Here is a 27,939-nt window from a genome sequence, read left to right on the forward strand (position 1 = left end):
GCTGCCGATTCCCTGCAGGTTGGTTGGAAAACATGGAGGACACTGGCCCTCGATGCCTGGATCGGGGCCCCCGGCCCTCGATGCCTGGATCGGGGCCCCCGGCCCTCGATGCCTGGATCGGGGCCCCCGGCCCTCGATGCCTGGATCGGGGCCCCCGGCCCTCGATGCCTGGATCGGGGCCCCCTGGTAGACCATGTGTATTTGTGGTACACTTAACTAGACTAGTTTTTGCTAAGTGCACCTCTTCATTATTGCTTTGTAGAGATTTTGGTATTAGACAAGATACACAACTGTGAGTGGAGACAGTCAGACACCAAAATCCTCTGCTCTGAATTACAGAGGGATTCAAACCCTCACTTTGCTGTCAGGAGACACATGAGGTTTTTATGTCCAGCTGTATCACATCACATTAATTCAGTCTCAATAATCGGAGATGCACACAACCTGTTTCACAAATACACACGCTCTGATTCACAACTGTAATTTTATGCAAATGTCCCATATTCATTTGGAAATGCACACGTTGTGTTTCACAAACACACACGTGTTGTTACGGTGGATTCTGAGACTCTCCTGACGCAGCAGCTCAACTGGTGTCACCATTGGCTAATGAATCTGTCAATCAAACTCATCAGCAAAGCAGGCGTGTTTGCTTTGAGCCAATCGAACGGCCCCTTAGATTTGACTGAAGAGATTGTGTGTATTTGTGACACAGGTTGTGTGCATCTGTGATTGTTGAGGCTGAATTAACACTACAGTTGTTGCCTTCCAGAGACTTGAATGTGTTTAGGTCCATGAACAGAGAGGATGATGGGAGTTAACCTTTAGCCACACGGTTCAGTTCAAATAAACCTTTATTTATCCCCAAGCAGCAATTTGAGACAGAATGAAACAAAATAAAGCATGGGAGCAAACATACACAATCTCACATCATAAATATTTGAAAAATAACTGCATGGATAAAGTAGTACACACAAGGGAAAAAACTTGACTCCAGTTTAAAACTCATTTCTAAAACACAGTGATCCCTCGACATCTTCTATGTATCCCGGTCAGATCTGCGTTTACATTCTTCTTTTTCTATCAAGGTTTGAACTTTGAGAGTTTAAACGGGAGAGAAAGTGTAGAAAGTGTGTGGTGAGGAGTTTGACAGCATTAACACATCTGGAATCCTGCTTTTCAGATTTCCCCCATCAGGTTATTCTGAGAAAGTCATAAACGAGGGAACGCCGCTAGACTCTGTAACATACATGAAGAGCAAACCCACCGTCTCGTGATGTTGTTGTTGTCTGACTTACTGCCACATATTCTGACTTAGCAGCATCTTCTGAGTCTGCTAATGACGCCGACAGCACCGCTGAATGTTTGCTAGTAATTTGTGCTACAAAAATGTTAATTCAAATAACAATTAAAAAAAAAACTGAAATGTTTTGTGTTAGAAGCTCAACAACTTAGCATTGTTACGAAGTGTTTCTGGTAAATAATAAAATGATTACTTTTAGGGAAAGTATAAAGGTTGGAACATTTTGCTCTTGTAAAATGTTTAAAACAGAAGCTGTCAAGGTCGTGTCCCACAGCCGCTATGTACAGTTTATGCATATGACACGGATGTAAACTGGTCATACGTGAATCTGCGTTGAAAAAGTCAGAAAGTTGTGGTCTTTAGGTGAAATGTTCACAGATCTATCAGGAATGAACCACGTTAAAACCACAGAAGAAGTAGGAATAAACACGCTAAGAACACGTAAACCAACGTAGAACATGAAGCGTGTGATTATTGTGATGTTTATCTGTAATTCATCAGTGATTCATGCATCAATGATGTCATCTGAACGTGATCTGTGCGCCGTATACGTGATCTAAAAGTTACACATCAGTGGTTCATGCATGAAAAGTCTGTTAGACAAACGTGGAACGCTCCTGGAAAAACACACATTTCTGGATGGATCTCATAAAAAAATGTAAGATTTACGTAATAATTGTGTATAAACTACATAAAATACTCAAACTGAATAATTCTCAACTGACCAAAAATTCAGAACAGCTAAAAAATGAATTCCCGTAAAGACCCGTCGGCTGAAACCCTCGACGGGCATCTGAGCACATCAACGAACGCAAGAAACACGTATGAATGACGTAGATCACGCTTGGATCACGGATGACTGACATTTCATACGTGGAAAATGTACAAAATGTGCTCAGCAGCTGTGCAACACGACCTTAAGTTTGTGGTTTCCTGCAACCCTGAAGCCAGATTCAAAATAATTAAAGCAAGTTTGGCTCCTACAGAACAGGAGGCGACTTTTTTAGGTCCTAAAATACAGAAAGTTGAACAATGAAGACGTGAAAGTTAAACTGAATCCTAATTAAGCTGATATTCCTCCTGGCTAACTTGTATTTTTTTGTTGAACAGTCTTGAAAAGTCTGTGCTCCTTCTGAGAATATTTTTCACATGTTCTTTAACTGTTTGCTTAAAGCTGCAGTGGGAAAAGTAAAATAAAAATAGAAACTTTGCTTGTTGTAGTTATTATGTCATTTGTACGCGATAGGACAGCATTTCGTAGTAAAAGGCTGACGATCGGTCAGTGTAAAACACACTTGTCTTCTTGTTGCTGAGCGTACTTGATTTTCCGTTGCTCGAGGCTGCGGTTGAGGCGTTCGTCCTCTTCCAACGCTCTGAGAACAAAGACAGAAGGATCGTGAGCCGTTTACCAAGCAGATGCTCTTTAGAATGTACCTCAGGGTTCCACGTTTTTCGTCTGAGAACTCGTGTTTTTTAATAGATTCATACTCATTTGCTAAATGATGTCACTATATTTTTAGGGAATCACTTGGCAGCATTCAGGTATGGAGACTTCCTTGTAGAATGAATAGATTGGGTAGCGCCCTGGCTGGGGAGGTTCCCCCCTGGGTTATCAGTTTATAGTGTAACAAACGGATAACCATTTTTGCTCCTTTGTCCGCCACGCAGTGCTAGTCGCACACCGCAGAGCAGTCAGGCTTCAATCCAAAATGTTCTACAGGGTAGCACCCCGTTATGGTCCTGGGCCTTGTGGTTCCGTTCCTGTCTGTCCTCCTCCTCCTGCACAGGTGCAGGTATTCGGGAATCAGATGATGGACATAAAAGACCCCCCTTAGGATGGTTCTCCCTCTTCTTCCTCCCAAATCCAGATCCATCGCTGCGTCTTCTCTACTCCTCTGTTTGGCTTCTGTACGTTTTTTTAGCATACACTTACATTCGCAGACACTCGCACAGCAGCACACCTTCAACCTTTCTCTTATTTTAGCTTTTTATTACTCTTTAAACATATTAAAAGCACTTTGAGTGCCAAAACCGGCTTCGTCTCTCCACCTATTTCTTCAAGGTCCATGGCCAATCGTAACAAATTGGGGGCTCGTCCGGGATCGCAATTTGTTAGAATTGGCTCGAGGCCCCTGGTGCCTGTCTACCTGCACCGCTGGAGCTGTGCCCCCCCACCAATAATTGGTTCCAGGACCCCCACTGCAGACATATCAAGGCATGCAGATAAGTAGTAAGAGCAGAAAAGCAGAGCGTTGAGTCACAGAAAGGCTTTCAGTACTAGACCATCATGACCTTTTAGCCTGGACCTGCTCCGTCCCTGAACACATCATCTGTTCCAGCCTCGCTCTCTCTCTCTCTCTCTCTCTCTCTCCTTTTTTCCAGTAGATGTGTGAACCTTACCCCATCTCTTTAGCGTCCATGTCATGTACCAGTTTGTCTCTTTGGTTGACCAGAGACACCAGCTCCTGGATCAGCAGCTGCTCTCTCTGTGTGTGCGCTTGGGACTTGTGGCACTCTGCAACAAATGCACAGAAATATGTCAGTACCCTAAACAAAAGAGGCAAAATTCTTAAGATCCACAACAGTAGTTATGACCATTTTCAAAACTTTCTTGACATAAACAAAGAGAACAAAAGCGTTTTTTTGTTTTTAGTAAGAGGGTTTGGTTGACTTTGTAAATAAGGCCAATAGTAAAAAATTAAACCTGGAAAACACTAAAAATGTGTCTTTTGTGTCAAACAGATCAGAATGGAAAATGAAACCAAACAACATTGTTTGTATTAAGAAAAGAAAAAGACTTGAATTCTGTTTTTTACTAAATGCAAGTTTCTGTAAAAACCTCCTGTTTTTAAAAAGCCAAAATGCTAAAAATGGATCCAAATACAAAATCACAGTAAATACACTTAAGTGATTATGTCCCTAACATGCACATTTACAATGAAAGACTGCATAGGGACGGTAAGATTCGGGTTCGGCTGATAAAGTGGGTTTAAAAAAACATCATGGGATCAAATAAGATGAGTTCATTTGGTTAATTTTACTCATTTATGTGGGACCTGTTATGATGTAAAATAGTAAATGGAAACCAGAGGTCCAAAAGGAAGAAAATAAGCGTAATTCCATTTCTGAAAAGCTTTGGTTTTTCCAAAATCCTTAAACTCTTAGATGCAAACTGCAGCCCTCTTCTACAGATTTCATTGTGAGTTTTTGTACAGTTATGGGAAGAGAATAAAGCGTAAACTAAAGGTGAGGACCTAAACGATGCATGTATATTAATACTGTTTGCATATTACAGAGTAATGTCTCATATGGAAGACAGTATTAGATTATTATTATTATAATTATTAGTGAGTCAATCCAGGATAAATATGTCTGCAAACCTTTAATTGTCATCAAGTCTCTCAGTTCTTTGTTTAACAGCTTCAGTCGTTCTTCTAAGTCTTGTTCTTGCAGTCTGTAATAAAAAAGAGGAATAAATGTGTTTCTATACGGAATCGCTTCATGCCAAAGGACTGTAAGATTAAAAAAACGTAAAAATGAAGAACAAATACTTCAAACAACAGCAGAATCTTAGAAGAGGCAGCAAAATACATAAAATTAGAGCACATTTCATTATGAAAGAGCCGCATAGGAGCAAGAGGCGCTTTATGAACTAAGATATCGCATTTAAATGGTATAGAAATACTACATTTTGATAAAACTTTACCAAATAAAACTAATGTCCTTTCCAAGACTGTCTTAAAATAAGATAAAAATAAAAACCTTTTAATCTACATAAAAAGTTTTCTATCTTTAACAATTTTTTTTCTAATTTAGAAGCTTCCAAACACAAACAGCCTTTTAAATGTGTTATGTAGGTTAAAATCAGAAATGGAAAGAGTTTTAGCTTTTTTATTACAGTCAATGTAAAGATCATCATCACACCATTGTGAGCACTAAAATGATACGCATTATTCTTTTTCATATCTTTTCTTACAACAGTTGGAGGCGGTCCTGCCTCCGGATTAAAGCGTTTTTCTTGTTGACCAGACTGAACCATTCCTGAATCAGCGTCTCCTCCTCCACCTTGTCGCTACCTGCACACAAAAAGGACGACCACGAAACTTCCATTAAAAAACAACAACTGATCCATGAAATTATTTAACCATTTACAAAGGTCTACCTTTTTTATAGGCACACTTTTGCAACATAAAGAATATTTTTATTGTATTTAGTTCTGGTAATAAATGAAACAGTTCCACAGGAAAGAGATAAAGACGATGACATCAAGTCTTCCTGAAAACATCTGGGTTTTAAAATGGACTGGACTGCCAAATCATCTCCGTGGTAAAATCCAGCGTCTTTCATTTTAGCCCGTTGGTGTTGGTGAAGTTGAGTCCTTGATTTTTCTTGTCTGCAGAGGCTTCTGAACCGCTCTTTGTTTAACTCGTCACCCAGGACCGGTCAGCCATGGAAGACCCCACCAGGGGCTTGAGCCCCAGACAGCTTAGCTCCTGGGATCACTCGAGCTCTCAGACTCCCCCACTATGATTAGGTGGCGTGATAAATCTGTGAACATTTCCCGTAAAGACCACAACTTTTCTCCCTTTTTCTCGTCTGACTGATTCCGTGCATCATGCGCACATTGTAGGTCCGCGTGGGACACGGCCCGTAAAGGTTTGTTTACAGCCATTAAGTACTTTACCTGTTTCTATTAACTGTCTGAGTTTCTTCTCTACCACTCCTGCTCTGTTGTCAAGGCGAGCTTGCTCTGCCTCCAGGGCTTTCATCTGATCCAACACGTATTGACCCGGCTCCTAAAACCATAAAAACGGTAGGAAAGATTAGCAGAACATTGCTGCATTGCCATTAGTGTGTCCTGTAGGACTTCACCCAAACAGAACAAGAGTTTGACCAACGACTGACCTGTCCTTCTTGTTTTAGCTGCGTCAGCGATTTTTCTGGAAAAAGGAGACAGAAATGACCGTCATGCTAAAATAAGGAGATAGGCGGGAAGAGAAGCAATGACAGTAAATCTGACCATTTTCTGAATTCCTCCAGCTTTGTTCCACAGCACTCTGATAAAGACAAATACAGCTTTTACTGAACTAAATAGTAAATAAATGAATAAATATGACATGGATAAATTAAAAAATTACACAAATAAGATCAAAACGTACCACTGAACCGTCTCCATCAAATGACGTGCTTTGTTGAGATCTACGCTTCTTAACCAGATCAGCATCTTTGACTCGAATAAGACTGGACTTTGTTGAAAAGCGGGTCCGTGGTCGTGGCGCTGGCTGTTGAGTACTTTCTGCAGCACTTGTTGAAGGAACTTGTTTTTGCTCTGCTTCAGTAGGAGGAGCCACGTTCCTGCTGCTGGTGCCTGCCTTCTCTGGACGGTTTTCGGTCCCGGTCTGCTCCTGGAGCCTCTGGATGCAGTACTGAAAGGTTTCCTCACGGCTCTCTGGGGTGTCATAGTTTTCTGCTACCGCATATCTGCTTTCACTGCAGTCCTTCTCTATGTGGAGCACACTAAGCTGCTGGCCTGTAAAATGGGTGTAGATCTGGTTGAGGTAGGTCATGACAATCAGGGGGTCTGGAACCTCAAGCATGACCAAGTCTGAAGGTTCCATCAGTCGAGAAATACCAAGATCGGCAAAGCCATCGAAGGCCTACAGAATCAATCAAAAGGTTACAGGCATTCATTAGAAAACATATCGGTAAATCATCAATGAGCAGAATAGATCAGAAAAGTATATCTCTGCCAATTATCTATCCCTTTATGGAGATGAAGGAATTTCTGGCTTTCATGTTTTTGTATCAGGGAGGAACTTTCCTGATATTTAGATCTTCAGTTTTTTATACAAACTCTGGATGCTTGTTATGGATTGTTTTAGGCCGAAACAATAAATCGCAAGTTTATCATTAACGCGATATAAAGCTGTGCAATACGCACATCGTAAAAAGCAACAAAAATCGCAATAAATGGTTCCCTTAAACGTCCTAAAATAATCTTATGGCAGCTTGAAGTATTTAACCAATCAAATAAATCCCTTTATGACCAATCGGATGGACGCCCCCACATTGTTAACCAATCAGATGGAGCTCTTTTACGTCAGATGTTCACCTTCTACGTAGAGGAGGGTCATTTGGAGTATAACTTAAGTTATGTTGACTCTTATTTAAATTAAACTGTTGCAATGGAAATAGAAATTATGTTTTTGGTTGTTTTGTATCGCAAGTTATATTGTCAACGCAATATTGATCACTAATATCTCAAATCGCGAGTTTTCCTCATGTCGTGCAGCCCTAGTTTGTTTTGAGAAACACTAGAAAAATTCTGTTAGCAATCTACAAATGAATCAGACATATTATAACTGGAAAAGCCAGAAAGTGTTCCATTAAAGTCATTTCTGAGAGTGTTTGGGGTCGCAGAAATGAAGTTTCATTTACTGAACCCTGATTTTTGCTTTTAGAATCGATCTGCCGTTTAGTGAAGCTCTAGCTTTTATTCAACCTGGTTTGTTGTTAAATTATTAGTTTGGGCTCAGTAACTGCTTTAAATGATCCATTATTTTGTTTAACAGTCAAGAAACCATTATTTTTAACTGTTCCAGCTCAGTGGCCTTGTGGAAGAGTGTCCGCCCTGTAACTGGAAGGTTGTGAGTTCAAACCCAGGCAGAGTCATACCAAAGACTCTAAAAATGGGACCCAATGCCTCCCCGCTTAACCCTCAGCATTAAGGGGTTGGATTTGGGGGGGTTGAACCACCAAATGGTTCCTTAGTGCGGCTGTGTCTGCAGCTCACCGCTCAGATAGTGGGACTTTTTTTTTATTTAGTTATTTTGAAATAGTGTTTCCTTGTTCCTTATCATGGAAGTTAAGCTCCAAAAAACAACAGGTGGAATCTGCAAAGTAGTCTTTATTTCTTAGGATGTTTCAGCTGTTTTAGCTCTTCACTAGTTAAACTGTTTTTTAGTTATTATGGAACAAAGACGCATCAGTGCTTTGTTTATCACTAATCCTGGCTATCAACTGAACATTTAATCTGTGTTAAATTGTTTTTTATGTGGGTCAGCGCTCAGTTGTGGTAAGGTTGTGATAGCTGTGATGTCTGCATGGTACTTTTCAAACAAACCTTTTTGTTGTTCTGCTTGATGTCATACGGATCCAGCATTTTGTAATTTCTGAGAGAGATTAAAATAAAACAAAAACTACTGAGTAACTGCATTAACATTAGAATACAGAGAATTATCTGTGAAGTATTTCTTACATTTTTTCTGGATGAAAGTGGTGTAAAATAGCACAGAATGCCAGGCCATTTCTCCAGGAAGTGGAGAAGTTTGAGATCTTTACTCCCTTGTGATCCTGCGTGACCTCCTGACACCACTTCAGCAGAGACTGGCTGGACGTCGCCGAGGCAGAAGAACTCTGAGTACACAACAGGAAGGAAAACAACGTTACCAACGAAAGAACAGTGTACAGAACAGACAGCAGGAGGACCAAACCGGTGTTAGTGAGAAGAATGGAGGAGAAATGTTCTGACTCCATTTTGAAGTAGAAGAAGGGAGACGAGCAGAGAAACTACAGATGAGCCGCAAGGAATTATGGGAAAGAGGAGTGGATGCCAGACTGAGGTCAGAGGAACAACAGTTTGGTTTCCTGCAGAGAAAGAGAAGCAAGGATGTTTGCTTTGAGGAGGTTTCTGGAGAAGGACAGAGAAGGTCAGGAGGAGCTGAATGGTGTCTTTGTAGATCTAGAGGACAGGATCCAGAGAGAGGAGCTGTGGTTTGGAGGAGGAGGAGGAGGAGGAGGTCTGGAGTGACAGAGAAGGTTGGAATTGTTCAGAGCTGGAAGACAGCAGTGAGATGTTTGTAGGTGAGGAAGAGGAGTTGAAGGAGGAGGGACTGCTCTCTCTAGTTTACTATGATGATGGACAGACTGACAGAAGAGGTTAGACAGGAATCTCTGGATCATGATGTTTGCAGATGATGATGTGATCAGTAGTGAGAGCAGGAAGCAGGTGGAGGAACATCTAGAGAGGTGGAGGTTTGATCAGGAATGAAGCTAAAGCAGAACAGAGCATCTGTGTGTGAATGAGAGGATCTGAAGAGGAAGGTGGGGTTACAGGGAGCAGAAGGTGGAGAAGGTGGAGGACTTTGGATCAACAGTCCTGAACAACAGAAAGTGTAGGAAAGAGGTGGAGAGGCGTCTGCAAGCAGGTTGGAACGGGTGGAGGAAGGTTTCAGGTCTGATGTGTGACCAAAGAGAGTGAAAAGTGAAGAAGACTGTGGGGAGATGTTGTTGGTTCACAGACTCTGATGCAGAGACAGGAGGCGGAGCTTAAGACGCTGAGGTTCTCTGTGGGACCAGGATGGATCAGGAATGAATCCATCAGAGGAACAGATCATGCACTGCATAAACAAGCTCCTTTAGAAACAAGTCAAAAAATGTTACCCCATTGGTAAATTTTCTTTGAATAAGCAAAAAAAATCTGTCAATGTGGTAAAAAAAATGGTCTCACCAAGAATTTTTACTTCAAGAAAAAATATTCCGTTCACCTAGACATGTTTTCACAAACCAAAATCATTTCGCTACTAAAAAACTTATTATTCTTGCAAGAAAGAAAAAACCAGGCCGTGTGGAATGTCGACTACGTACATTTAGTGCATATGTCACGGATGTAAACTGGTCATACGTGAATCTACTTGGAAAAAGTGAGAAAGTTGTGGTCTTTAGGTGAAATGTTCACAGATGTATCAGGAATGAACCACGTTAAAACCACAGAAGAAGTAGGAATAAACACGCTAAGAACACGTAAACCAACGTAGAACATGAAGCGTGTGATTATTGTGATGTTTATCTGTAATTCATCAGTGATTCATGCATCAATGATGTCATCTGAACGTGATCTGTGCGCCGTATACGTGATCTAAAAGTTACACATCGTCGTGGAAACACACACATTTGCGTACGCATCTAGTAAAAATCACACACAATTGCGTCTAAACTACGTAATTCTCAACCGACCAAAAATTTTGAACATCTCAAAACCATAAGACACGTCGGCCAAAATCCTCGATGGACATCTGCACACATCGACGAACACAAAAAACACCTGAGTGACGTCCATCACGCATGGATCGTCAAAGACCGACATTTGTTAGGTGGAAAATTCACAAATTGTTTATAGCAGCTGTGTGACGCGGCCTTGAGATTCAGTTTTTGCAGCATGTTACTCACAGTGAAAGACACATCGGAAGCTTTTTTCTGCAACGCGGTTGCTTCACTGCTTTGTTCCGATTGCGTTTCTGTTTTTGAAGCATTGGTGTGTTTGATCTTTCCATGTGGAATAGGCAAGTACCTGCAAAAGGATCCAAACACACAAAAACATTAAACTGGTTGTTTTCAAACTTGTAGATGGTTTTCAAAGTGCTAATAGCATTGCTAGTTGACGGTAAAGGTGCCATAGACATTGGACTCAGCACCAGCAGCTTTCTCCGTCATTTCGTGAATGCAGTCTTGGAGGGAATCAGAACGTCTTCTTAAATCACCAAATCAAAAGAAAAAATCATTTCAGTTTTATTTGTATTTAGTTTTGGGAAATTACATGTGAACTGTTGCCAAACAGCAGTCGGTGAAGTGTGAGGGAGGGGCTGCAGCAGTGGGTTAGGTGGAGGTGTAAAGCTGGGTGTCATCCACAAAGAAAGAAAATAAAAGTAATATTTTCCTAAAATGTAGCCAAGGGCTCGGAGGTTATTGACAAAGGTGATCAGCTCTTGAGCCTGAGGTTACAGAAAGTCAACAAAAAGGGAAAAACTTTCATGGTTTGCTCCGACGGCAGGCAGGGAGAAGATTAAAAACCAAACGTGTGAATGAGCGATTCCCACAGCTGTTTTGTGATACGTTCACATTGACAGTGTGAAAGCATTATGCAAGGTTTCATGAACACGCTTTTGGCACAAGCAAGCAGCAGCAGGGAGGGAATTCTTCTATTTTGTTTTTTACTTTCCACCATAAATTCCGGTTCCGGGGTTATACAGCAGGACGCGTGGCGTGCCTCTCTGCGAATACAACTATCTTCAAATTACTTAAAAAGTTGATTTTTCTCCAAAAAAGAGAGCTGACCATGCCCCCGAAGAAACCCCAGGAATATGAAGATCTCAAAAAGTCTCTTGACATTATTCAAGAAACGCTGAAAAGTTTTATGGATCAAGTGTCGGCTAAGCTAACACCACTCTGGGAGATGATGGAAGAGTTCCGAAGATTTCGGGCTCAAAACGAGCAGCGAGAAAACCGGGTCGACATTCTGGAGAAAAGACTGGACGATGTGGAACAGCAAGTAAGGATGAATAATGTCATTCTCACTGGAGTACCAATCAAGCCTCGAGCGAAGCTGAATGCAGCTGGAGCTAGCACTGCTAATGCTAGCGCTAGCGTAGCTAGCAGTGCTAATACGGAAATCGGTGCAGAGTCTTTGGTGCAGCAAATACATTCATTTCTCACATCTAAAGGGATTTCCCTGGATCTTGATACCATCGAGACCTGCCACCTGCTCCCCAGGAGAAAGGAGACGGATAAACCGGCGATCCTCATCAGGTTTGTGAATCACAAACACAAGCTAGCTCTGATGAATCAACGCAAAAATCTCAGAGGATCTGCTGTTTATCTGAACGACCATCTGACCAGAAGGAATGCTGAAATCTCAAAACATGCACGGCTTCTCAGGAAGCGTAAGCAGATTGAGAACACTTGGGTTAAAGGCTGCAGGATTCACGTCAAACCACTCGGTCCAGAGGACCGATCCAAGGTTCTGGTCGTGAACACCATGAAGGACTTTGAGAAGTGCTTGATTACGGTTGTCTGAAACAACGTGGAGTAATAAATCAAAGAGCCAAATAATTTCAAGAAATATGACACCAGGAATCATCACTTTCTCTGTATGTCTGACGTAACCTGAATAACAGCAGAGTTCTGACCTGCAGACAACTTGACCTCAACTTTCACCGCAGCTGATATCAGCTGAAGAAGGATATGGACCTGAATCTAATGTCTACAGTCATAACATGGAAGAAAACTATTAACTGTTTAAACCAAGAAAATCTGCTGTTATCAGTAAAAGAAGAAATACCAACCTTGGACAATTCGACAGTTTATGGACCCTTTTTATTTTTCCCCGACAGCATTACTTTATTATATAAAAAAATAAAATAAAAATACAATATATATATATATATATATATATATATATATATATATATATATATATATATATATATATATATATATATATATATAAAGAGTAAAACAAATGATTAATCACTTTTGAAAATTGTTAAATTGATTGACTTTTGATGATATTACTTCACTAGCTCCTAAAATTGATAAATTGATTCAAAAATCTTTCCTAATGTAGCATAACTTTGCACATGTTTTTAACTTTTGATACTTGATGAAATTTTGCTATGAAAATTCCTGAAACAGTGTTGTCTGCTTTAATAATATAGTATTATGTTTTAAAGCATATGAATGACTTTTAAAAGTAACATAATCTGCATATATTTCAGATGCTGCATTTGCCATGTTGATTTCTAAAATAGTTATTTTTGACGTAGTACTTAAGTAATTCATCTTTGTCATGTGCTTTATTGATACCTTATGATTGTTAATTCTGTCTGATAAAACCTAGGAACTGGATATTGATAAATCATGTAATAAAATGGTTATAGTATAACGGGGTGGGATTATATAAGTTCGCTTCTTTCCACTCCCTTTCAAGCAATATTTATTAATATGTCTAATTATCCTAAGTTTGATTAGTTACTGTATGAATGTATAACTGATGATTATATTGTTTTTGTGTATTATTTCTATTTGATTGCTTGAAATAAACCATTTCAAAATCAAACCATCTACATTTGGAAGAGGCTTGGTGAGAAATGTCAACATGGGCAGATCCCACTAACCTCGCTCCAGGCACAAACAGCCATTATTCATTTCTCCTTCATGATCGATTTTTAACCGGTTAGCGCTTCCCATGAAAAAGACACTAGACCTACGTCACTACCAAATCAGTCTCCCTGATTGGTCAACGTTCAGCTGTTTGACGTCCAAAGCAGTCCAAAGCAGTCCAACTCTGAGCGGGCGACCAATGAACGCCCGGTTTGTACTTAGAGTAGAGTAGAGTAGAGAGAGTGTGGAAGCCCGAAACGTGGCTTTATGTTAGACTTCATTCAAAGCAGTCACTCAAAGGCCAGCGGCCGAGGTGTGAACGCAGCGCCATGTGTGAAAAAGTGTTGAAGGTTCAGATCCAAATAGTTGGGAATGGATAGGAGCCCAGAATCAGTCACTACTAGGAGACTATTGGTAGCTCTTGGTAAGTGGACTGGACTGGAGTTTCCCTAAAAAAATGTTCCACAGGAAGTGGGCATGAAGCCCAGAGGCTTAAATCTATCATTAGTAAAAACAGCTAAACTGATCTTACGTGACTGTTACATTTCCCTTCCAACAACAAACTGCCGTGCAAAAGGAAGAGGCAGCACACATGTGTTCCTAACATGTTCTTCTGGCATTTTTCTAATGATGGAGGACGTATATCAAGCAAATGAAGCTTAAAATTATATTTCTTAGTATTCCTTTATTCAAATCCTTATGAATCAGGATTAAATGCTATTTGAAAAAGATCTCATTTGTGACAAACACAAAGAGATCCATGAACGTCTTGGTTTCCGAGCAGGAATCTGGATCTAATCTGTCTGACTGGAAGACCTGCAGTTGCTGCCATTTTAGCTGCATCAGTAGGTCTGTAAGGCTCCAAACTGAACCACTGGATTCCTACTCACCCTGCTGATGGCGACTTGATCGCTTCACTTCTGACTTGTTCAAAGTCTGCACCTCCAAGCAGCTGGGACTTCAGGATGGGCAGGGCACTGGGGTCTGAAGCTGAAAAACAAAGGAAAGAATGAAGTTTGTCTGGAGATTCTGCTTCTATAAATGCAAAGAATCCGGTGTTCACCTGTATGTTGAGTGTCCTCCTCACTGAGAGTACTCAGCTGTCTGCTAATCTCTGAAGAGAAAGAAAGCACAGACAAGATTACACACCAATTGGATCACTACCTTAAGATCAAACCACAAGTCTTCATAAAATGAAATGATTAAAAGAACCAGACAGAAATACAAAAAACACTCTCGCATAATAAAGCGACAAGGCCCTGGTTCAAATCCCAGCTGGGTCCTTTCTGTGTGGAGTTTGCATGTTCTCCTTCTTCATGTGTGGAGAAGGAGAACAAGAACATGCCTCCAAGAACATGCTTCACTGGCAAAGTGGCGCTAAGGTGTTATTGTGTGTGTGTGTGTGTGTGTGTGTGTGTGTGTGTGTGTGTGTGTGTGTGTGTGTGTGTGTGTGTGTGTGTGTGTGTGTGTGTGTGTGTGTGTGTGTGTGTGTGTGGTGTGTGTGTGTGTGTGTGTGGTTGTACGTCTCTGTGTTGCCCATCAATGAACTGGTGAAACTCACCTTTACCCCACAGTAGCAGGGATAGACTCTCTCCTCGTGACCCCAGAGAAGATTGAGCGAGTTTGAAAAATAGATGGATAGATTGATAGATTGGTGGTTGGGTTGATGGGTAAATGCAAAAACAGATGGGTAAATGGATGAACAGATGGGTAAATGGATGAACAGATGGGTAAATGGATGGACGGTGTAGGTGCATGGGTGTGTGGATGTGCAGAGTTATGCCAACGACAGAGGAATAAAGCTGATGAGCCAAACAATGAAGTTATGGGAAAGACTAGTTGAAGCTGGACTACAAGCAGGAGTGAACAATTGTGAGCAGCAGGATGGTTTCATGCCGAGATGCGATATTTGGTTTGAAGATGTTGATACAGAAGGAGTTACACTGTGGTGAGGTGAGCTGTAGGGTGATGGAGGAGTTCAAAGTGGGGGTGGGATTACATGAGGGATCAACTCTGAGCCCCTTCCTGTTGGTGATGGTGATGGACAGAATGACAGATGAGGTCAGACAGAATCACTATGGACTGGGATGTTTGCAGACGATTGTGTGGTTTGTAGTGAGAGCGTGGAACAGGTGAAGCTACAGAGGTGGAGGTGGCTGGTGTCAGAGGAGAGGATGCAGAAGAAGGGTTAGATACACAAAGCTGATTCGCTGTGGCGAGGGAAAAGCCCAAAGGAGAAGAAGAAGAAGAAGTGGGTTTTTGTCTTAACAATAAGACCTATACATTAAGATGATATTTATATTAAAATGTGATTTTTTTACTTAACATATTTTTATTTAAGTTATTTATATTTATATAATAGTATAATTAAGATACTTTACATACATGAATGCCTTAATATGAGCCCTTCTTACTTTGTCCTCTATCCATCACTATTGAACTTACAGTAACTGGACCTTCAGCTCTTTTCATGTAGGGTGTTTTCAGTCTGGACGCATTTGGTTCACTTAAAGTGAACCAGAGTTCATTTACCCCGATAATCTGGAACAAATTTCAGTCTGAGTACATCCAAGCAGCCTCTGGTCCGGGACCAGGACCCGTCTTTGGAGGTGGTCTCGGTTAGTTTCTAATCGGACTGAGCTCTGGTTCGCTGTGAGATTCCTCAGTCTGAATGCAATCCGTTCCCGGAGCGGAGAAACTGAACCAAAATGGCCACCGTAGCCGACGTAAACAGATTAGGAATGAAGCAACGGATGAGCCCAGGACAAATGTAAAGCAGCGATTGTCGTTTTATCAAACAAAACCAAATTTTTTAGAGCGTTTATTTTAACATCACTGAAAAGCTTCTTCCACTTTTCTCTCGTTATGCGGCACACCCCCTCCGCCGCTGTGACGTCATCCTAACAGCTACCTTGTAGTTCCTAAACAGAATTATCTAAAACAATGTCATAAAACCACAACCATGAGACACTGAAATGTGGCCGGATGAATTCAGACTCATTAAAACAATTTTTAACGTGACGCACATCACAACAATCTATACGTCACAGGCTACGTTCACACTGCAGGGCTTAATGCTCAATTCGGATTTTTTGAAAAAATCTGATTTGTTTGCTAGACCGTTCACATTTCCAAGTAAATCCGAACTTTTGTGATCTCCAGTGTGACCGTGACACGACCCAAACGAGACCCGCATGCGCAGAAGCCAGAAGAATACCCAACGGTGAACGACGTCACTCGTTGTTTGCGGAGCCAACGTTAACAATGGATGTCAACAACAGTGTTGTCAAAAGCGGAGCTCTTTTTGTAATATTAAATTTATTTTCACGAAGGAGCAGCACAATTACAATCTTCTCATTTTAAGAAGGCATTGGAGTCGGGATCGTCTGTACCCACTGTAGTGGAAGAGGAATGTGTATGTGTTGGAGCCGCGCGCCCGCGTGTTTGTGTGTGCAAGCGGGTGCCGCGATAGAGAATAGGGGGGGGCAGTGTGGGTGCGCATTCATGGTGTGTGTTACGGAGGACGGTAATAAAAGAAGGTTTCCCCCAAAATAAATGCTATGGACTCTTTATTAACCCGTTCTGGAGAATCTAAGGATCAGAACAGAGAGGAGGAGGAGGAGGATCGCCTCGGGTCCCCCGCGCTTCTGAGCACGGTCGGAAAGGGGAGAAAGAAAAAAAAGTCATCGCGGTAAAGGTTCAACACCACGCTCTGCCATTTAGCTGGAATTTTTTTCAAAAACCGCCCAGTTGCGATCAGAGCCCTGGAGTTTGGCTTGAAAAGAGCGATTACCCCAAATGAGAATCCAATCAGTGACTTCCCTTCCCTTCTACTGACTGGTCTCAGCAGCATCGTCCACCATGGTTCAACGCAAAATGATGACGTTTGTTGCGTGTCGATGACGGTTCGGAATCAAGTCGCCTGGCCGGTCAGACGGCGGTCGCAATTGAAAAGAACGGCTACAATTCGGAATCAGGACGGCAAATCCACGGGGCCTGGGTCGCAATTGAAAAGATCGGATCTGTGTCATTCAGACTGTCATGAAAAGATCGGAATTGGGCCGCTTAGGGGCAAAAAATTCGGAATTGGGTCGTTTCAGCCTGCAGTGTGAACGTAGCCTTAGACACTTATCAGCGTACCTTAATACCCTCCTCATCGCTAGCATCCTCTTAGATAAAGCAAACACGCCACGTCTCCTTGCCAGAAACCGACTTGCGGCACGCTTCCAAAGTAACAAATAAAAAGTTTTGTTCCAGACAAAGTTAACTGTCCCGATGAGGATTGTAAACCAGCCCTTAAAAGACTTTACGTCATACCTTGAAGAGTGTGACCATGACTGAATAGATCCTTAGTCACATGGTTTTGTTTACAAGCCATAACAGAACGGTCCACTCAATGCCAGTCTGAATACAGACCAAACGTGAGGTTCAGGACTCGATCCGGAACAAGGGTTTTCCAGACTGAATCCACCCAAAGAGAAGTGTTGATCATCACTGAGTGTCATGGAGTAAGAATCATCACATCGTAAATGCAAACATGTATGATGCTGGAGTACTAAAGGGGTTCTAAACATTGGAACCAAAGTAAAACTTTTGGAAAGGTGCCACTATGGTCATTGGGCAAACCACCAGAACACACCGTTGACCAGACCCGCTGAACCCCGGGCTCTAAGATCTACCATCCTGCCTCTTTCCTTCCTCTCTCCACCTTGCTTTCTGCTGAAGGACTACAAAGTTCATCACCCAGCCTCGGCTGTCCTAGTGGACGGACACCCTTGGTGTTGGTTATGGAAATACTGTGAAGGTCCAAGAACCCTACCCGGGTTCAGATCAGGGAGGCCGCTAATTCCTTTGAGGTGCCTTTGTTGTGGCACATGTGGGCGTCCAAGTCCCCCAGAAGGACATTGGTGTCCTCCGTTGGGGTACTTTGCAGTACCCCACCCCCCAGAGTCACCAAGAAGGCGGGCTCCTCTGACCTGCTTACTTTGGCAACCACATCCGCTTCAGTGAAACTGAAGTCTGCCGTCTTCAAGCATCAGCATTATTTTTTCTGCTCTAAAAACTTAAACAACATCAAAATAAATGTTTACCCATCACATGAATTTCTTGTCCAGTTCCACGGCCACCTTTTTTCTCCTTGCTGGCTTCATCGTCGCTGTCATTAAAGTCATCCAGATTGCCAACGTCACTCTGCTTCATGCTGAGTAAACTAGCAAGACTTTGCATGTCTTCATCCCTGTGAAACGAGACAGAATCCTCACAGATCACACCTCCAGAAAGAGAAGTTTCTTTCAGAAGTTCCTGTCATTCGGTTGGACAACAGACCAAAACTCACGTGGCTTTGCCTTCCTTCAGAAAGATGCAGGACAGGCTCAGTTTCAAAGTAGCTTCAACCACTTTCACAGACAGAGGCTTGAGTTTCAGGGTGACGTCAAATGTTGCTGGTGTGTCGCTGGCATATTTTTTCATATTCATCTCCCCTGAGGCCAACACTTTTTTATGGCCTTTAGTCTCCTGATGGAAACCCAGAAAATCATATTTAGACATAGAGGGACTTTCACATTTGATTAAGTTAACTAAAACATATTTGTTATTTTGAGATATATCGTGATCTGCCTTTTTTAACCCGATGGTCCAATACTGAACTGGTTATTTTCGTCGGCTAAAATAACCAAATAATTTTAATAATAACAACTACCATAGAGTTTTAGGGCCACCAAAAAAAAAAAAAAGGTAAATTACGAGATTCTAATTCGTAAATTGACGAGATTTTTTTCTCATAAATATACGACTTAAGATCTCGTATTTTAACAGTTATGACTTTTTTCTCGTAAATTTACGACTTAAAAGTTGTAATTAAAAGAAAAAAAGTGTAAACTGGCCTGGTCGTAAATAACAAAAGAAAAAGAGCATTTTTCTATGTTCTCATTTATGAGAATGCGTTCACTTTAACCAGCTTAGATTTAAAAAATAAATTAGAGTCAAGCTATTTTTATGGTTGAAAACGTAAATCAATCACCAGCGTTTCGGGTTTCTCATTTTCAGTACGACGAGTTAGGCTCACCCAAACTATGTGACATGGAGGGGGGGTCCCTACCCATGAATCCATTTATGACCAGTTTGGGTGAGAACGTGTTGGTTTCCTCTCGGGCTCTTTCCTGCCAAAAGCATCTTTCCAATTACGTTTGTTTTTGTTAACTTTGCTATCTTGGGGGTTTCGATTTAGTGATCAGCGGCTTTAGGAAGGTACATTTCTGACACGAAACCGAGCGACTTGACGTGTTGAGGATGAGTTGGATGAGGTGGAGGGAATCGGGAATCAGAGTAGAAATAAAATAGAAAAAATGTACGTCGTGTTTTTTCTCTGCCACTCGGGGGCTGGAGACCCCCAGCTGTACAGTAAGTTATTCGATAACAAAGGACTGCAAGAAACATCAAAAAATCATATTCTACTCATTTGGTATGAAAATGGGAGACTTACATTTTCTATTACGAACCTCCAGTCCTTGTCCTCAAATTCTTTTGCAGTAGGTTCCTGTGGTTGAAGAAATAATTGTAAACCTTAGAAACAAACCCAGCAGCAAATCATCTGTCACTCATAGCTACTGTGAACCAAGTGGGGATTCAAGTCTGGTTCCTAAACGAGATTTTCATCATTCATCCCTCGGAGTGTCGGTCACTTTCACAGGCTAGTCTTTAAATAAATAAAGTTAAGACAATTTGGCCTGGAGAGTCTGGAAATACAACAGCATAATAGTTGTCATTAATTTCTCTCCACTTTGATCTTTTTCTTTTTATTGTGTAAAAGGCAAAAGTGCTTCATGAGAGAAAGTCTAACCAGTTGTGTGAAATGTGATCCCTATATTAAACTCTGCCCTGGAGGGGGGGGGGGGGGGGGGTGAGCTGCAGTCACGGCCGAGTTCTGGAGCCATTTGGTGGTTGAACCCCCCAGTCCAGGGGTCGGCAACCTTTTTTACTCAAAGAGCCATTTGGGACCGCCCCTAATGAAAAGAAAGCACCCGGAGCCACAACCCGTTTTGACATCATTATATATATTTTGCATGTATATATTATTCAAAGGTGCTCATTACGTCGATCGCGATCGACTGGTCGATCTTCAATGACATGAGTGTAGATCGCGGGCCAGAAAAGATTTTAAAAAAAAGTACTTCTTTAAAATCCACCAGCCAATCAAAATCCTCACTGAGAAGTACGGGGCTTGATTGACATGTAGATTGGCCAATCGGACATCGTCTGAAGCATACGTCGCTGCAAATGCACATTATGTTCTTTAAAGGATGATACCGCGGCCACGTGTGGGAGGAGCCACTGGCTGAAGTTCTGGTCTGATCGCTGCATGGAGCGATGTGTTTATCAATTCATGGTAGACACTGAGAATGTGGAGAGATCAGGTTTATTATTTTGAAGAGTTCTACTTGGTAACCATGTTTCCATGTTTGAGTTCATAAAATCATCCCAGAGAAAGTCTCTGCTTCAACTCCTGCAGGGAAAGCTGCGTCTCAATCTGACGCCGTGTTTCCATCTGACAGAGTCTGAAGCCAAAGCCCCTCCCCCGCCTCTCCACCTGCTTTTCCTCTCTACCTGTTCACCTGTTCACATCCTCTACAGCTGAGAGTTGTTTCCCCCGCGCTCCTCAGTGTGTCCTACACAGAGAGCGCAAAACACGATAGTCGGGGCGCTCCAGCGCAGCACAAGGATGAAAGAGCCGGACGCAGGTTATAGCGGGGATAGAGCGGGTTAAGAAAATGAATGGAAGAAGGCGGCCCGCTGAAGAAATATTCAATAGTGTACACATTTTATTTTAGTCTGAACTATCTTTTATTTAGAAAAATCTTTTATTTTGCTAAATCAGTCCAGTACGAAAAAAAACAAAAGCTGTGTTGGGCGGTTTTTGGCTGGGTCTGGCGGTTTTCAGATGACTTTTCGGCTGGAAAACTGTGACTCTATCTGGCAACGCCGGCGAGAACTCTCAGTCTGTCATCAGCGAGTTGGTCTCTGCCCCGCGGTACGTCAAGTTCCCGGCAGAAGATCGGAGTGTTGATTGAAGCCGCCCCGCGTGTCTCCTCCTGCTATCAGCTCTGCAGGTCTCGCCCGATAAATACGAGCTCATTACGAAGCTGTTTTTTACGTGGCACTCGCTTCGTACGGACCCAGCAGCGCCTTTGAAATGCCATGAAAAATGAAAAAACTAAAATAAAAATTAATTATTATAAAATACTCATTATTTTCCAAAGTCACAGGGAGCCACAACAAAAGGATGAAAAATCCACATGTGGCTCCGGAGCCATGGGTTGCCGACCCCTGCCCCAGTCCAACCTCCTAATACTTGGCGTCAAGCACAGAGGCGTTGGGTCCCATTTTTGGAGACTTTTGAATGACCTAAATGTGGATTTGAACCCAAGACCTTGCAGTTCTAGGACAGACACTCTACCACTGAGCTGGTTGACGCTGGTCCACAAAGCCCAACTGATATTTACCACAACTTGACAGATTTTGATTTACTAATTGGTTATTTGCTCCAGAACCCAAAAGCTGCAAAGACAGCAGCTGATGTCGTCCAGGAAAAGATCTGTGTAAATGTTCTGTGTACAAACAAATTGAAAATGTGTTAAACTATCCATGAGCCTTATATTTAGAATGTGAATCATGTGATGATGGTCAAGCACGCAGACCACGCTCCAGCACACGCTCACACCAGCACACAGACTTTCCTTCATACCTTGAAGAGTGTGACCGTGATGTTCAAACTCTCTGGAACCTGCCAGACCACAAGGCCTCTGTAGGGGTTCTTTATGCCCGGCTGCCAGCCGTGGAGCTGAAACAACAACAAAAGCTGCTGGAACTGGAACTGGAACTGGAACTGGAACCGCACACTACCACCACCAGAAACATCATCCATCCATCCATCAGAATATTAAATTACATCACATTATTTCTTTACATTCAAATCTAAATAAATACAGATTTGTAATCAGATCTTTGGTGCAGCATAATGATTGATTTTAGATTGATTTGCCCCCCCCAAGCAATTCCAGCAATATGACAAAGGACAAAAAGACATTTAAAATACATAGATACGTCAAGTCCATTTAAGTTATTAATTTTGAATTGATTAGAAAATAATGAAAGGAAAATGATGCTATCTTATTGACATTATAATTGCTAATAATCATAAATATTTGCATTTATACACACAATAATAACTTATCACACAATGAATTCATTAAAAAGGAGATTGATTGATTGATTGCTTGAAAGGGAGCGGGGAAGGTGCAAATTCATGACTTAGTCCCAACAGGTGGATCCGGGACATCTGCAGGTGAAAAATGGTCAAACCTGTTTGGGGCTTGTAGATGGTCGCACGAAATATCAAGGTCGTAGACCGCTAGGCGAATCAGCAGAGAGAAAATGTTCATGGCCATTTGTTTCTAAGAACACGCTGCGAGCGACAGGACCTAGTGAACTATTGAACGACACACATGGGTACGTCCGGGGGAAGTAGGTGAGAGTCGTACAGATTTTTCCCTCTTTCAAGTCAGCCCCCCCTCCGAAGTCCGTTAGTGCTTTTTTGGTGATAAATGAGAGCTCCTTGCATAGCCTGGGTGTTACAAATGAGCAAAGCAGAGAATCAGAGTGTAGTAAGTGTGGGCGTCCTCATTTAAATCAGGTACAGACCCCGTGCATACAGCATTTGTGGTCTGTAAGGAGCCAGTGCTCGCACCGCACCAATGACCAAAGTATGGCGTGAAGGGCGCCGTACGACAGCATCACCCGTATGGAACAAGAGCGTGTAACTTACATCAGCCTTATGAATCTTTATCATACGCTTAGCACACATAACTCCAGCCTGGGATACTGACATTTAGATAGGAGCAAACTCAGTGCCATTCCTACCTTGGTGCTGTAATGTCGGTTCCTCCTGGTCCACACCACTCTCAGTTTATCTGGTTGCCTAAGTTAAAGAGAGAAGAGAGAGAAGTTGTATGGACCTCCGTATCATTGACTCGTTACCCAGCTTTAAATCCAGACTCAAAACCCACCTCTTTAAATCTGCCTTTCTTATATGATTGCCCATCCATCCATCTATCCTCCATCCATCCATCATCCATCCATCCATCCATCTATCCTCCATCCATCCATCCATCCATCCATCCACCCATCGGCTGATTTTACTGTGCTTTTATTGTGCTGATTTTATTTTTTCACAAAAGGCGCTTAAAAATACATTTATTATTTTGTGGGAGTCAGACGACGTCAGACGACATCAGACGACGTCAGTACGCAGCGATCGGTCCGAGTTGGTCTGAGTCAACATTTCTATGGCAACCACTTTCACCAACCAGAATGGGGGCTTGTTGGAAGTCTACACCCCTATGTGGGGTCCACTTCTGGTATTGAGGCATCTCATTGGTCAGTTTATAACTTGAATAACTTGCAAATAAAGAGAAAATTTTATGAAAGAAGGAGGATTAGCAAGAACATGCTAAGATTAGTAGCAGGAACTAGCAAGTACTTCCTGTTTGGAACGCCAAGGGGGAGGAGTCACTTTGTCCAGTTCTCATGTTTAGTCAATGACACAACCACAGACTCTACTTCCTCAATCAGCCTCTTCAGTCTATTTGTGTTCCTTTACTTCCCAACACAAAGCAATTTAGAAAAGGACACACTGACCAAAAATGTCCAGAAGTCTGGAGATGACAAAGGAAGCCAAGCTTCATTGGACGTCCATCTTCCTCTGTCGTTTCCTGGAGACACTGAGAGCATTCACTGACCGTGATTCTCACCCAGTCTGCTCTTACAGTATGGGATACACGATCTGAGGTTAGAGGCCATTTGATGTACTGGCAAACAGAGCAGATGTGTGATTCGTTTAGAAACTGCTGGTGTAGGACACAAAATGCAGAAACTCAAAGTTTTATTAAATCAATTAAAGTTTTCCTAAAAATTCTAAATTGGCATCCAAATTCAATCATGCCTTGGCCGCCTTTCATATATCAGAATAGAGCTGTGAAATAAAAGCCTGGAGCAAGATTCGTAAGTTTTCTGCCCCATTTCCCACCAAACCTCTTCCAACTGTAAGTACATGTGCTAGTATCGGGCAGTGCAGTGTGAACACTGTAAGAATGCCTGTTGAGCGTGTTCTTGAACACGCATCACATGCCCGGTGTGAACATACCATTAGGGATACTTTACCATACATTTACCACTCACTCTATAATGGTATGTTCCATTTTCAACATGTTAGGTTGTTTTCTTATCTATTACAGTCTAAATGAAAATAAGCAGAAAGAGGCCGCCCACATTTCTCCGTTTTTATTTGGAGGTTTAAGGTAACTTTTTGTTCCAGATCGTTTCTTAAGATTTTTGAAAGTAAGTCTTGGTAACAATGTACACAAATGCTGTATGGAGACGCAAAATAAGTTGGAGTTTTCCCCGTTACCACAGGAACAAGAAATGATTGGCGGAGAGCCAGTCAGCGCCTCAGCATCCTCTCACCATCATCATCATCACTGTTCCTCCTGCTCTCCAGAACATCCACCAGGATCTGATCCTCTGATGGATTCATTCCTGATCCATCCTGGTCCCAAAGACAACCTCACTCAGCATCTTCATCTCTGCTTCCTGAAGCTCCGCCTCCTGTTTCTGCAGCAGAGGTGTCAGGATCCAGGCTGCGAGAGACCGTGTCCTACATGTTTTTCAATCAGCCTGCCATTGAAACGCTTTATTGGCTAAACCTGATCCAGGTGATCAGCAGCAGATAAGGCAGGATTTCTGGAAAACCGGCAGGAGGCCGTCCCTCGAGGCCTGGAATTGGACACCCCTTCATCCTCTCACCCCAATCCTCTACACCTCTCCTTTCATTCTTGATGATTACACAAAAACCTCCCTCCACCTGTTCCAACCTGCTTGCAGCAGGGCTGCCTCTCTGCCTCTCCACCTCTATGCTGTTCTGGACTGTGAACCCTAAGAACTTAAAGTCCTCCACCTTCTCCGCCTTCTGCTGCCGTAACCCCACCGTTCCTCCTCAGCTCCTCTCATTCACACACAGAAACTCTGCTCTGCTGCATACTGACCTTCATTTCTGCTCCCTGCTCTCACTACAGAGCACAGTGTCATCTGCAAACGTGGTGATCCACAGAGATTCCTGTCTAACCTCTTCTGTCAGTCTGTCACAGAAACGGCTCAAAGCTGATCCTTCCTTTCCACAATTCTTCACACATCCCTTGTTTTAGAAAATCCTCTTCTGGTGTTGCTTTACATTTTCTTTACGTTAAAAACCAATTCCTCCTTTTACCATTAAGTATTAAGGAAGATAATTTTCCAGATCATTGACCTCCTTTTGTTGAACGGCATTGTTTTGTTTCGTTTCTTCTGCAACAAACTGAAATGTTTTCCATTTTCAATCAGTGCCGTCTTCTCTGCAGCCACATTCCTGCTCTTAACATGCTTAGACAGAGTCATGTTCAGTCATGCGGTTTTCTTTAGGCTGGTGAACAAATCACATCTGTTTACTAAAAAAGCAGACTTGAGAAATATGGTTAACCATCAGAAACCAGAGCCACAGGTTCTGGTTCTGTTTCTGACACTGTAACCAAAGCTGCAGACCACGCTGAAGTTAGTTTTAGGCTGGATATTCAACAATCAGCTGGGTGGTCCCCAGTGGTCTCTCTTAGGGACCGTCAACAAGCTAACAAGTGCAGAATGTGGCCAAGATTTTAGATCAAACCCAAGAATAAATGCTTTGCAAAAGAAATAAAATACAACGAAATATTTCCTCATGTTGTGTTTAAGCAATATTATTATTTTGCAATGTTTTCATGAGAAAAAAATGGTTTTAAGTTTATGTTCTGGTATATTTTTTTCAACAGTTTTCAAACCACGTGTCCTTAGAATTCCAAAAATATGCAGAATTATGGCTCCAACATCATACACACCAATTTATTTTGCAATCAAAGATGCTGAATATTTTAGATGAATTTTATATTAAAATTCCAGCAGTTTGCATATAAATTCTGACCATTTTTTTCAATAGCTCCCAAGGCATGTGACCCGAGAAGGCCAAATGTATCCCGAAATGAGGCACTAACATCCCAACACATTTCCTCTGAAAATTTAATATAAAAATTCCTAAAAAATATTTACCATCTATTAATGCAAAAAAAATTGGTCTGTATGGTGTTGGTATGTCGGCGCCACAATTCGGCATATATTTGGAGTCATAAGGTCACACGGTTTGGGAGATTTTGAATGAAATACCATAATATTAACTTAAACTCAAACTGGCTGCAATTAGCGATATCAGCAATCAATATTGCTGACGATATAACTTGCAATACATGAACAAAAAGCAAAACAACTAAAAACATCAATTCTATTTCAGTGCTACAGTTTGATTTAAATAAGAGTCAAGATGACAAATAATAATCCAAATGACCCTACATGGAGGGTGAACATATGACATAAAAAGGCTCCATCCGATTGGTCAAACACATAAATGGATTTATTTAATTTGTCAAATACTTTAAGCTGCAATAAGACTGTTTTAGCACATTTAAGGAAACAATTTTCGCCGTCTTTTGAGATATGCGTTGTAATTTCTTGTGCAGGCCTAGTTCATTCCATGTTTCTTCTAAAAACATAGCAACGTAAATCAGATCATCTGGACACAATTGAGGAAATGTTTGACTGTAATTCATTTCTTTTTGATAATTTATTGACGGTCCCTAACTGACCCCGCTGGGGATCCGCGCCGATCCGACCTGACACGAACTTCCCCGCGGGGTGGGGGGGTGGGGGGGGTCATCACGACCGGCCACACCTGGAAAGGGCCAGGAAGCGCCTTTTCCCCTAGGATCAACTTTCTTACGTCACGGTCACGTTAAACGTCGGGGAGAAGAGTCTCCTTATGTCAGCAGCATCATGGATCATTGATGAGGAACAGCTGATCGTCCGTCACACGTGGGCGTTTACTTCCGCTTCCACACGACGGCAACACAAACTATCAGAAAGCGGATTTAAAGCTGCTTCTGGAGGATCCAAATGGACCTTCTCGGTGTTGGTTTGCGTCTGGAGACGCTTCCTGCTGGAGTCCTTCCGGAATCAAAGTGTTGGGACTCACCATTTATGGCTGCATTCCACGAGCAGCTCCTGGAAAGTGGCGATGAACTCAAACTTGGAGGCTTTCTTTCCCGCGCGCTGCACGCGCTTCCACACCGAAGTCATGACCGACCTCGCAGCTCCGCGGAAGTCATAACAGAGCAGAGCGGCGGAAGGCGGGACCGCCAGCGGCTCATCCACCTTCCCAGCAAGGGTGGAGCCGCCGGACCGCATCCAAGACGATGCGCGCGCAGTGAGCGCGCGCGCGCCAAAGACGAGCGCGCGTGCAGCGGCGTGTTTCAGAGTCAATTGGAGCTCCAAACCCTGCTGCTGACAGCGTTTCATATTTCAATACTTGTAGGGTAAGAAAGAATATCATTTTTAAAACAAACTTTATTAAGAACTAGAGCTCCAACTGTGCAACCTGCACATTATTTACCGCTAAAGGTTACATTGTTTTACAAGATGAGCAGTTTCTTTATGAAATATTCTTGCAGGCTTTACATCCTGCATGTTGGTTTGTAAAAGTTTTTAAAGTCCAGATGTAATAAATTATAACTTTAGTTGTTATTTAGACAATT

General features: G+C 42.2%; 1 protein-coding gene across 2 annotated transcripts; it reads right to left on the reverse strand.

Annotated features, from left to right (window-relative positions):
* Positions 1-836: 836 nt before the first annotated feature.
* Positions 837-27,753, reverse strand: ehbp1l1a (EH domain binding protein 1-like 1a). Of its 2 annotated transcripts, none has more exons than XM_011487788.3 (19): positions 27,381-27,753; positions 23,156-23,213; positions 21,981-22,076; positions 19,722-19,775; positions 18,576-18,754; positions 18,331-18,476; positions 14,304-14,354; positions 14,131-14,230; positions 10,532-10,652; positions 8,562-8,719; positions 8,427-8,475; positions 6,463-6,960; positions 6,324-6,360; positions 6,209-6,243; positions 5,988-6,099; positions 5,280-5,379; positions 4,684-4,757; positions 3,704-3,818; positions 837-2,676 (listed from the first exon to the last, which is right to left on the reverse strand). In XM_011487788.3, exons 1-19 carry the CDS (start codon positions 27,701-27,703, stop codon positions 2,583-2,585), a joined length of 2,400 nt encoding a protein of 799 aa, XP_011486090.3. In that variant the 5' UTR covers positions 27,704-27,753; the 3' UTR covers positions 837-2,582. The 2 variants fall into 2 exon arrangements, with proteins under 2 accessions (XP_011486090.3, XP_023821640.1); XM_023965872.2 differs by lacking the exon at positions 27,381-27,753 and adding an exon at positions 23,933-24,115.
* Between the last annotated feature and the right edge of the window lie 186 nt (positions 27,754-27,939).

This window comes from Oryzias latipes, chromosome 18 (genome assembly GCF_053564925.1).
Source record: "Oryzias latipes strain Hd-rR chromosome 18, Olatipes_Hd-rR_3.1".
NCBI lineage: Eukaryota > Metazoa > Chordata > Actinopteri > Beloniformes > Adrianichthyidae > Oryzias > Oryzias latipes.